General features: G+C 46.8%; 1 protein-coding gene across 2 annotated transcripts; it reads right to left on the bottom strand.

Moving 5' to 3' along the window:
- Nucleotides 1-2,173: 2,173 nt before the first annotated feature.
- On the bottom strand, nucleotides 2,174-11,772 carry klf5a (Kruppel like factor 5a). Of its 2 annotated transcripts, none has more exons than XM_080450385.1 (4): nucleotides 11,355-11,772; nucleotides 8,982-10,098; nucleotides 6,999-7,058; nucleotides 2,174-4,539 (listed from the first exon to the last, which is right to left on the bottom strand). In XM_080450385.1, exons 1-4 carry the CDS (start codon nucleotides 11,544-11,546, stop codon nucleotides 4,361-4,363), a joined length of 1,548 nt encoding a protein of 515 aa, XP_080306511.1. In that variant the 5' UTR covers nucleotides 11,547-11,772; the 3' UTR covers nucleotides 2,174-4,360. The 2 variants fall into 2 exon arrangements, with proteins under 2 accessions (XP_080306511.1, XP_080306512.1); XM_080450386.1 differs by having other exon boundaries at nucleotides 8,982-10,101; nucleotides 11,361-11,772.
- Between the last annotated feature and the right edge of the window lie 484 nt (nucleotides 11,773-12,256).

Here is a 12,256-nt window from a genome sequence, read left to right as displayed (position 1 = left end):
TGTGTGTGTGTGTGTGTGTGTGTGTGTGTGTGTGTGTGTGTGTGTGTGTGTGTGTGTGTGTGTGTGTGTGTGTGTGTGTGTGTGTGTGTGTGTGTGTGTGTGTGTGTGTGTGTGTGTGTGTGTGTGTGTGTCTATCCGGGCTCCCTGTGGTCATTGTATTGGTCTTCTGAGTGGGTGGTCTGCTCCAAGAGAGCGGTACTGGAAACATTACACCCCCGCACGCACGCACCCCCGCACGCACGCACGCACGCACGCACGCACGCACGCACACACGCACACACGCACACACACGCGCGCGCACACACACACACACACACACACACACACACACACACACACACACACACACACACACACACACACACACACACACACACACACACACACACACACACACACAATACAGAGGAGTACTGGGAATCACACCAACGCAGTGCAGCAGCACAGGGTGGAGCAGGCAGGAGCCTTCTTCCAGATGTGTGACATTAATTTACTTGATCCAAAACATGAAGTGGTAGCTCCCACTCATCCCTCTTCTGAGTGTGTGTGTGTGTGTGTGTGTGTGTGTGTGTGTGTGTGTGTGTGTGCGTGTGCGTGTGCGTGTGCGTGTGCATGTGCGTGCATGCGTGTGTGTGTGTGTGTGTGTGTGTGTGTGTGTGTGTGTGTGTGTGTGTGTGCGTGTGCGTGCGTGTATGACAGGCCGTCTGTTCCCCCAAAATGACAAAGATGTCAGAAAGGACGGTTGCAGTTGATGGGTGACTTTTCCACTTCTTCCTCGCTTCCTTTTACATCACACCGCTCCAGCTTGACCTCCATGAATACCAGTGAAAGACAAGACAATGGTACAAAAAAAAGGAGAGGAGGGTGGTGGTGGTGGAGGCAGAGGGGGAGGAGGGGGGAGAGGTGCACAAAAAAAGACGGGGGTTGGAGGCTGATCCGTGACATGCAGCAGTGGCGGAGCAGGTTATGAGAACGTTATCCACTCTGACCCGCGGAGCAGCACCCCTGGACGTTCATACAATACCTTCAACTGGGGAGGAGAGGGGGATACGGTGCATGGAAAGAAAAAGAGAGAATGAGAAAATAAAATAAAATCAGAAGAGCGGAGGAGGAGAACAAGAGAGAGAGAGAGATGTAGGAGGACGGAAGTGGCTGATTGGGTCCCCCCGGAGATTCTTTTGTTTAGATTGTACTGCGCTTCGTTTCGTTCTCTCTTTCTCTCTCTCTCTCTCTCTCTCTCTCTCTCTCCATCCCCCTCTTCTTCTGACATCTGAGGTAGATTACAATGGAGACCCGGGGTCACATTTATGACTTAAACCAAGAACATATGGTGCGTGTGCACACGCACACATGCATGCGCGCATGTTTGTACGTGCGTTTTGTGTGTGGTGGGATTCCCCTCTTGTCCCTGAGTGATGGTCAAATTTATTTTCTTGTCCGTTGTGTCCTGCTATGATATCAAAGGCCTATTGTTTGTTGACCAGCGAGGGTGCTGCAGGTTACTGGCAGGTCTCCTCTCCTCTCCTCTCCTCTCCTCTGCTCTCATCTCCTCCGCTGTCCTCTTCTCTCCTGTTCGCCTGTCCTCTCCCCCTTTCCCCCCGAATCTTCCTCATCTATAATTATCACACTCCTCTTCTTTCCACTTTCTCCTGTTCTCTCTAAACTTGTCCATCTTGTTCTTCAGTCCGTTTCTTGCCCACACACACCGTATCCCCATCTAGGCTCATATTGCCCTAAAAGCAAGTTTCAGATGCACAGGATCCGATGAAATCATCTTGTTTACCTTGGAGAGGCACTCGATCGGAAAACTTTCTCAGGTTTTAAAGAAACAGGATGAGTGCGGTCGTGTTGTGGGAGCTTAATGATCAGGCACTTTCCCCAGAATGAGGTCCACAACACGTCAAAGGAGGTTCTTGGACAGGTTCGGAATCCTGTAACCAGTACACCATTAATATCTTTAGCTAAATCTACCGTGACACTCAGCATTATGGAGATGTGAGATTCTGCATTTGAATAAGAAAATCGCCCGAGTTATAGATCTATGCAACCACAAGCCCAGTGCCGACCCTATGCGTCCCCTCTCCGTTATTATTCTGTCTCACTAAAAGTACTACGGGGGACTGTAGTGCTTGCTGTACTCGGGGGAAAGAAAATGAAAGAAAAAGCACAGATGTAAAACTGTCAGTTGACTTTATTAGGATTGGCTTCACTCAGTTGAAGAAAAACAACATTTGTCTTTGGAACGTTTACTGAAAAAAAAAATAAAGAAAAGAAAGGAAAGCCTACAAAATAGATTGGTTCAAAGGACAATATAAAACAATGGCATTAAAATATCTTTGAAAACAAGGAAGGAAAAAATAACATATGCTCACATAGATTTGGGGTGCAGGGCATTTTCCTCTTTTTGCCCTTTTGTTTTACAAAATAAAAATAATAAAAGAGGAAAACAAAACAAAAACAATTCAAACAATATTTACAGTGCATATATTACATTAAGGCATTTTTAGTTGGGGAGAAATTGGTTGATCTGATCAAAACCCCACTTCTACACAATCAAATAAATAAGTCAGCTTTAACAGGATACGGTACAGTGCTATATTAACGTTAGGCTACCTGCAGTGATCAAAAGAAAAACCTAAGAACAGTTACAGATGTAGGCTGAATCAGCCAACTGACATTTGACAACACAACATTGTCCATGTTTGATTGGCTAATGGAGCTGCTATGTGTTGTTAGATGTGTACAGAGTAAAAACCCTCCAGGAGAGGACTAACTGTCAGCTTAAAGACCTCCGATTAATGTCAGAGGGGCTGTGATGCTACTGCTACCATGGAGACTAGAAAGGTTCCACAAAGTAAATAGACCCCCCCTCCCACCTCTATGTGGTTACTATCGAACCCCATATATTGAGACTGAATATACAGGTTTAAATGAACAGAGCACCAGAGAGGGAGGCACTTTACAATAAGCTATAGATTAGCCAAGATGGTTGACGAATAAAGGAAAAGAGGGTCAAAGCAATTTGCGGCCTCTCACTTGTATTGCAGTAATACAACACTGTAAAGTAATACAGTAGTGCTTCACTCTTTTTAAGACGGTTGAGCTGAATATTTTCTCCTTAGTGTAACTGAAATCTGGTCACATCTTTGTTAGTCTGCAACAAGTCATGAGGGCACCAATGGGCTCCGTTGCCATTTTTACCCATGCTTGAAAATCCATCCAAACACAGAGTGAATAATTCATTGGGTAATTGCTGCTCTTTAGCAACCCTCTATCTCATCTCTGTTTCCCAATCTCTCTCTGGTCTACATTCTGTGTGATGAGAAAACCTTCCCTCTATCCATGCCTCTCTCTCTCTCTTCCCCTTATTCCCTCTGCCTATATGGCTCCTCTCTCGCTCACTTTCTCTCGGCAGTAAGAAATGCATTTATTTTTAATACGCGGAGCTGAGGATGACTTGTGTAGTGCTCAGTGAAATGAAGTGTTGAGTGAAGTTGGGTCCAGTAGTGATTCCAGTGGTTCCAGTGGTGGGTTGAGATCTGTGGGCCGTTGAGGATTCAGAACAATCGGCCAATTCTAGTGCAAACTGAGAGACTGGTAAAAATTAAACCCTTCTGGCTGTTCCAGTTAGACGCAAACAAACAAAAAAAAAGTAAACAAACATTTTGGCTGTTTCAGCATAATACGATTTTCTTTTTTTGTTCAAAAAGCCAGCTATAAAGGTTAGAACAGGGCGTTGTAAATGCTTTTGTTGTAGTCAACACCAGACATGTCTCGTCCTAAGAGGGAAAAGGACACATTTTGACTAATATATATATTTTTTTCTTCAGGGTGTTTTGTCCAAAGAAATCAAACTGAAATTCTATCTGGTGTTTACCGAACTTTGCAAATTTAATTTGTGAACATCTCTCCATTAGTTTCCATTCGCCAAATCTATCCACTCTCCATTAATGATAATGTACAATGTACTAGCCTAATGTCTGTCAGGCTACCATACCGTTTCAACACAGAAGAGCGGTTGGAGCTGCAGAGGGCCTGGTCAGTGAAAGCTGCTTTGCACGTGGCCACTTTGGAACTTGTGTGTGTGTGTGTGTGTGTGTGTGTGTGTGTGTGTGTGTGTGTGTGTGTGTGTGTGTGTGTGTGTGTGTGTGTGTGTGTGTGGATGGGAAGGTTCACTATAGTGTTTCTTGGTTCATCTGTTTAAGGGAGTATGCAGTCTGTGTGTGTGTGTGTGTGTGTGTGTGTGTGTGTGTGTGTGTGTGTGTGTGTGTGTGTGTGTGTGTGTGTGTGTGTGTGTGTGTGTGTGTGTGTGTGTGTGTGTGTGTGTGTGTGTGTGTGTGTGTGTTCATTTGTGAGCGAGTTAGTTCTGGTGTCTCTTCATGTGCAAGGCAAGGTGGTCGGAGCGAGAGAACGAGCGTGAGCAGACTGCACACTGGAAGGGCTTGGCCCCTGTGTGCTTCCGGTAGTGACGGGTCAGCTCATCGGAGCGGGCGAAACGCCAGTCACAGCCATCCCACGTACACTTGTATGGTTTCTCACCTGGGGATGGAAGGAGATAGAGAGAGAGAGAGAGAGACAGAGGGAAGGAGTGGAAGGGGAGAGAGAGGGAGTGGGTGTGAGTGAGTGCAGCTGCAATCTATAGTAAAACAGTAATACTGGACAGTTGCCAGCCCACTATATACAACCCCCCAGTAACATAGATTGCAATAAATTTGTAAAATGATTTACAGAATGATCATTTGACAAGATGGCTGATGGTGTTTATGCTACTGATTTCTTGCAGTGAAGTCAATAGAGCTAATTAGCTGAGTTGCAAAGAATCATGGAGCAGGGCAGAGGATCTGGGAGAACAGGGTTTACTGGAGGACCCGGTTGCTTAAAAAGACATTATAAACCTGGGGCATATTACTGTCACTCAAGCATTCAGAGACTGCGTAGACTGTGCAGAATTTCCCACGCCGCACTTGTCTTTTTCTCTGTCTTTGTTTCTTTGCATGTCTCTGACAGTCTCTCTTGCCTTTCACGTCTATTTTAGTCATTTGACGGCAGGTAGGCTTTTCCTTGTTCCTTCCCTTGCCTCAGGCCTCTCCCCTAGAACTAGTGCACCCAGGGACCTATCTCTCTGTCCTAGCCCCAGACAAGAGTACTCTTTTCCAGCCTTGCTTTAAACCACAGCCCCATCCTGCAGTCCCAAATGCAGCCCAAGGAGAGCACTAGCTTAAACAAGCATTTCAGGCAAATGGTGTTAGTAAGAACTGTACAGTAAACTGAAAGAAATGCAAGACAGAGTCACCAAACCCTCCCACACATCTCAACATGAACCTGAACCTGGGCCATGAGACAATGAAGAGGAACAAAGTGGAAAAAGAGCCGAAAAAACAAGGAGAGAGGGTGGAGTGTTCAGTTCTCACGCTAACCGTGCACACAATCACATACAGGCACGGATATGCATATACACAGATTCAGTACAGGAACACACACACACACACACACACACACACACACACACTGAGATACGTACACTTGTGAACATACAGTACATATGTACACACATACACACGTGCACACATACACACACACAATCAGGGTAATGGATGTTGATGGGGATTAGAGTAGGGACTCCCACAGGGCCACAAACGCATTAGGAATCCTTTCATGCAGCTCACTGACAGGTGTGTGTGTACTGTGTACATCTGCCTGTGTATGTGTGTGAGTCTTTGCATGTGAGAGCCAAAGAGACTGAATAAGAGAGAGGAATGGACAAGGGGAGGAGATGGGAGAGGCCCTGAAGTGGAACGACAAGAGAAAAGCCACAGAAAAGGGTGATGATGTGAATGAAAAGGTAGTAACAGAGAGAGAGAGAGAGAGAAAAAGGGAGCCGGCAGCTGAGAAAGATTGACCTTTTACAGAGCGAAGGTGGAAGTCTTTGCTGTAAGAGCGCAGCCCTCTTTCTGTCTGTGTCATGCTCTCATCTCGCGGTCCGTAATCACCGCACCACATTCAGCCCACAGTGTGGGTGACGCCCGTTCTAATTGTCTTGTTCACGATAGTGCAAAGCAAACCACACACACATGTTCCCATCAAATACAGGAGGAGAATATGAACCCCCCATGGGGTTAGCTGTGTGTGTGTGTGTGTGTGTGTGTGTGTGTGTGTGTGTGTGTGTGTGTGTGTGTGTGTGTGTGTGTGTGTGTGTGTGTGTGTGTGTGTGCGTGCGTGCGTGTGTGTGTGTGTGCGTGCATGTCCAGATGAGACAGGAATGTGCGTAGGTATCAACAGTAGTCTTGTTTTGTTAGCTGGCCTGAGGTGGGGCGCAACACCTCACTACTTGTTTGTTGACTTAACTTTTCCACAACTGCTCTGTTACATGCAACCACGGACAAACTGGGGGGAAGGTGAAAGAAAAAGAACGAAGACGGAAAGAAAGTGAAAGAAAGAAAGAAAGATGAGAGCGAGGGGATCGATTTTAGAAAGTGAGAGCGGGGCACAGGCGAGGGAAGCGGATCTTGGAGAGAGGGACTGAAGAATGGCATATCTAGAGATAGGAGAGATAGAATGATCTAAGATATTTTCGTATTGGTACAAGGAGATCTTGTGTATTTATAGCGCCCAAAACAGGTCCAGAAGGGTGGTCGGAGAAGCAAAGCACTTCAAACAGTGTTGTCTGAGATCGTCCGGGCGTAGCGCGCACACAAGACATTGGCACCGGTCCCCCGCCACCAGTCTAGCACCGATGGCGTAGACACAATCCTGCGCTACTCATCCACTGGCAGACGTGTGTCACTTCCACCTGTTTTGATGCAATAGTATATTGGGCAGTGGATGGGAATGGGGGCAGGATAGACTTACACATGCATGCCAAGAACACAACACTCTGCCTAGCAACACGGTGCCAGCGCAGACACCCGAAATACGAGCAGCGCGGGCGTCGTTGTTTTATTTTTTTTAACTGGGGCCTGTTTTTAAAAAAGCTACGTGAATCAAAAGGAGACTCTTACCCGTGTGAGTCCTGAGGTGGGCTTTCAGATGAGATGACTTGGTGTAGACCTTCTTGCAGCCTGAGGAAGACAAACCAAGGTGGGGGTTACAAATCAATGCATAAATATGGACACTCCAAAACACCCCAGGAGACCCTCGTTTATGGTTAAAATTGTTCAAAATGTATATATAAACAGGGAAATTCCAACAACCGCGGCAAACTGATAGCAATTTACAAGTACATTTCAGGACATTCCAACGTGTCCTGTACACTTTCGTTTGCTTTTAAAATTCCAATATTTGTGCCCAATTGATAAAAATAACATATTTTTTTACAAATATTTGTCATCAGGGGACTATTGCACCGTGTAACTTCGCTTTATGGCATGTTTCATAATAGCGAATACGCAAAGTCATACTAGCTGACATGGAATTATGTCTATTTTGATGCAGCACTCTATTTGTATTTTTTTATGTGTTATAAAGTATTGATAAGTATGGTTCTACGTAACCACGTTTTGGCTATTATAGATTTAGTTGGAACAACAGGTTAATGTGCAAAACCCTTGGGATATCCTTTAACATACAACTTTTTTTAAGTTATAAGATACTACTATACTGAACCTCTTCTGAGACCAGAACACCACACATATAGGCTCCGAAAACATTAATGTTTCACTGATGAAATACAATTTTTGCACCGTATGGAAATTGAACTATTGATTCGCATATAGGCAATTCTCATAAATTGCCTATATGGTAGGTTGTGGTCATTTGTTATGCATTTTGCACAGATGTCTATAAACACATATTTCCCTTGCCAAACAATACAGATTTCAATTCAATTTAAACTGAACTTGAACCCAAGATGGCAGGAACACGATGTTCGAAATTACAGTGACATTGATATCACACAGAAGACTGATTAACTTTAAAGTCAACTTTCCGTGACGACGTAAAGATTGAGTAATGAGCATTTTGGTCTACATTTGTCCAGCCTTTTTTCGCAGATACAAGAAAGTGCTACATTAAAGCCTCGAGCCAAAGTTAGAGAGGTTATAAAAGTCCAACTGAGCAGTGCGTGTTCAGAGACGTGTGCTAACACGCTGCAGGAGGCTCCTCTAAGCCTAACTTACACACTGCCACAGGCTAGCCGACTTTACATGTCCTACAAGTAGCTGCACATCATACAGTATAGCTATCTAATGTGTGTGTGTCTGTGTACCAGCTTTAATTATCCATTCAAGACCGAGAGGTCCTCACAAGTATGGCGTAACTGCCAGAAAACTACTTGAGGACAATTTTCCCAGGACTTGAAAAGGATTTTTTTTTAAAACTGTATGTGTGATTATGTGCTTGCACCTGCATGCAAATTTGTGTGAATGTCAGACAGATGACTGAGACCAAAATGTTGTGTGTGGCAAGGGGGTCTAATACCTGGTTTATACTTGGTTGCGTGCTGTTGCGCACCAAAAATAGCCAATCTACAAGCTCACAGTCACAACACATCACGGCACGCTGCAAGCTTGTAGATCTGCTATTGTCGGTGTGCGACACCGTCACGTAACGACGTATAATCCCACTTTCAATCAGCAGGCTAAAATAAATTGGTTAATTATTAAGCGCCCTACAGTCCTATCCATATACACACGTGCAAAAACACACATGCACACAAGTACAAGGGTTCATGCTACTGCCATCATACCAATGTTGACCTGAAAGCCACAAGAATCTGATAGAACTGATAGCTGTGCCACAGCCACTTGATGTAGCATCATGAAAGCAAAAGTAGCACTGACAAAGTATCAGTACTAGTAGTCACATGAACATCTTTTTGTCTTGTAAGTTGTTTTTGTTGCATTGAATACTTTTCAAGGTCCTTAAGTGTGTGACAGGAAATGGATGTTAACCCTCTGGAAATGTGAGGTATTCACCTGACACAGCACAACATACTGTAAATGCAGTGTGCAAAATGCTAGTTCCACATGTGCATGAGTTCTAACCTGGATAGTCACAGTGGTGGATCCGTCTTTTTTCCAAATCAGGGTTGTTTCTGCGGTTGTAGCGGAGAGGCATGCTAGTCTGGGCTGGAGCTGGGCCCGGAGCTGGGGGTAGACCCGAGGCTGGGCATGGGCCTGGGGAAGGACCACCAGCAGCCAAAGGCAAGGCTAAGCTGCCTTGGCCTGGGCCAGGGCTCAGTCCGGGGGGGCTGCCCGCCATCTTAGAGGCGATGGTGGCCGCATAGGAGGGAGGGGGCGACAGGGTATGGAGAAGCTCCTTCTGTCTGTCGGGACTTCCCGGCTCAGAGCTGGGCGGGGAGGGGGGCAGATAGGGCACCTGTTGCTGGACAAACTGGGGGTGTGTGTGAGTATGAGGGTGTGTGTAGGCTGCGCCGCAGAAGGCCGACTTTGTGGTCTGTTCTTGCTGGGAAGACGAGGAAGCCACGGACAGATCGTGGAACGGCGTGGGGATCGGCGAGGGCCCTGTGTGCTGCGTCTGGTGTTGTTGGTGGTGGTGGTGGTGATGATGGTGATGGTGCTGAGTGTTGATGCCGTTACCATGGTGATGGTCCAGGTCGGAGTTGAGGAGCTGGAAGAGGGAGCCACTGTCGTCATGGTGATGGTGCGGGTGCTGCTCGAATTGCGATGGCATTTCCTGTTTGACGAACACCTCCGACACAGAGTCACCGCAGCCACCACCGCCGCCTCCTGATTGGCTGAAAACACTAGTGAACTCCGGCAACCCTGGTAACGTCATGTTTATGGTGGTGGTCTCCATAGCATTGTTACCCCCACCAGCAGAGGTGGAGCTGAGACAGTGGGACAGGGACGTGGGGGGGTAGGACGTGGAGGGGGACTCCGTTTTGACCTGGACCAGTCCCGCGTGAGTGTGGGTGTGAGGGGGGCGGGCCGGCCGACACAAGCCCATCCTCAGGTAGGCGACATCAGGGACGTAGAGGTTCATGTTGAAAGTGTACGGAGCCCCGCCGTTCTGATCGTCTGTGAAGAACTGGTCCATGACGGATGCGCTGTCCCTCCGCGACTTCTGTTGGCTGTCTCCTGGAGGATGCGGATGGGAGAGAGGCTGAGGGGACAGATACCTGTCCAATTCACACTTTGCCTGAGGGGGGGGGGGGGGGGGGGGTGAGACAGAAGAGAAAGCAGGAGAGATTTAGTTTCATTTCATGTCATCATTGTATAAAAACGAAAGCGTGATTAAATGAACTGAAACTAAATGAAATGATTAACTTCTGGTGCCATAAACAAAGCCACTACTGTCCAAACAGGTTCCTCGGCCAGCCAAGTGTTCCCAAATGATCGCCCTGACACTATTCTGAGACACCATGCTGAGAGGACAAAAGTTTGATTGGACAGTCACCGCTAAAACATTTACCAAGTAGTCATCAATGCGTGGTTGCTACATTCCCTCTCCTCCTGCAAGGCTGAACTCATACACCTATTTAATAGGCCTACGTTTGACCAAAGACTAGCAAGTGGAGGGGAAAAAAAGAGAAAAAAAACATAACTCTTGTAGGGTTCTCAATTTAATTTAAAAGGCCACAACGTTAAAGCTGTAGAGTTATTAGAGTCAGTTCATACAATCTGTTAATTACACAATGGATAGGCTCGACTGGACAGGACAGGGACAGGTGCACAACATGTCATGGAGGGGCTGCATCCACCACCAAACGTCCAGTAACAGATGAAACAGCATGATGATGGGGGAATGGGAAACACCCCATGCCTCCCAGTCCGCCGCAGAGCACAGAGCCTCTACGGGGGCTGCGTTGTGCTGCCTGCTGGCCGTGGCGCGGGGGAGGCTGCTATTTCTACTGTCTGATCCTAGATCCTACCAGCTGTTACAGATCTATCCTGACAAGTTTTTTTTTTTGGGGTGGCGGGCGAACGGAGTTCCCGGGACCTTTCCGTCCGAGTGAGTGTGTGGAGTCAGTTGTTGCTGGTGTGGTATGATGGTGAAGCCCCAGGCTAGAGAGCAACTGTGTGACCAACTGGCACTGTGGCTCCACAGAAAGCAATGCGCTGAAGAATGCGAATGCAGTAGGAATAGGAATAGCTCGGCTTCACGTTGCCGTCCAGTTGGCTTTAACCGTGCATCCTGTGTGTGATCGTATATAGCCTATACTTATACCGCATTACTAAAAGTAGCACACGCAAAAACACATGTATTGATTAGCAATATATAATGTGGCCCTGTAGAACTGTAAGAGAGGCTAGAAAAAAGAGCGAATAGGTCTACAACCAGTCTGCCACGCCCATTCAATGAAATGGGGGGGGGGTTCAATCACAAATCATAAATCAGCGTTTCTTTCTTTCTATCGTCCTAAAAAGTCTGCATTATTTCTTGCTCCATATTACCTGCTGTGTGTATTCGTGGTGCCCGCTCCTCTCCGCTCCTGTGATCTTGGCGTCCAGGCCGAACAACAGGGACGAGTCTTCCAGGGGGAATCCTCCTCCTCCTCCACCTCCATCGGGGAGAAGACTCGACTTCAGCAGCGGATAGAAGGCTTCCTCCTGCCCACTGCCGCTCATCGTTAGTGTCGCGGCCATTAACCTCCCCGCTCCGTCGCAACACCACCGTCAAAAATTACACACCTAAAAAAAAAATGTTATTCCCTTTTTTGTTTTTAAATACCCACGCCAGATGCTACGGCTTTAAGCGAAGTGAGTCGATTTATTTATGGCTTAAGGGAGAGCTAACCTAAAGCCAGCGAGGTTGTGAGAATGTTGCTCGGGCTGTCCTGTCTGTGTCTGCGAGGAGGGAGCCCACAGACATCTCCTTTCCACTTGTTTCATCTCGCATTGGACCAGACAGTTTTGTATCTCTGATGACAGGGCGGGGCGGGGCGCTCACTGTAAATACAGGAGACGCACCGCCCACCCACCCCAACCTTCTCTAAAGGCTTTGATCGTTTCATTCACTGGGGCGGCCACCGCCCTGCACTCCATCTAATGCACACTGTACAGCTTTACACACAAAGTATACATTATGATGACGTCTGGCAATCAGAACAGTGCACTGGCACGTGATGCTAGACCAGTGGTTCTACAGCTTTTTTTCATTTCAAGGACCCCCATGAGTGTACAAATGGAACCAAATAAATGGACTCTCACGGGTCCATTTGGTTCCATTTGTACACTCTCAAGAGTTACAGATCTGTAAGGGTCCATTTGGAACCCTGGACCCCACTTTGAGAGCCACTGATCTAGACATAATGTAATGAATATCTCTGACCAACTATAGCCTACTTCTTCAGGAT

Source organism: Gymnoscopelus braueri (genome assembly GCF_963280865.1).
Source record: "Gymnoscopelus braueri genome assembly, chromosome: 14".
NCBI classification, from domain to species: Eukaryota; Metazoa; Chordata; class Actinopteri; order Myctophiformes; family Myctophidae; genus Gymnoscopelus; species Gymnoscopelus braueri.
This window is presented reverse-complemented; position numbering and strand designations above follow the sequence as displayed.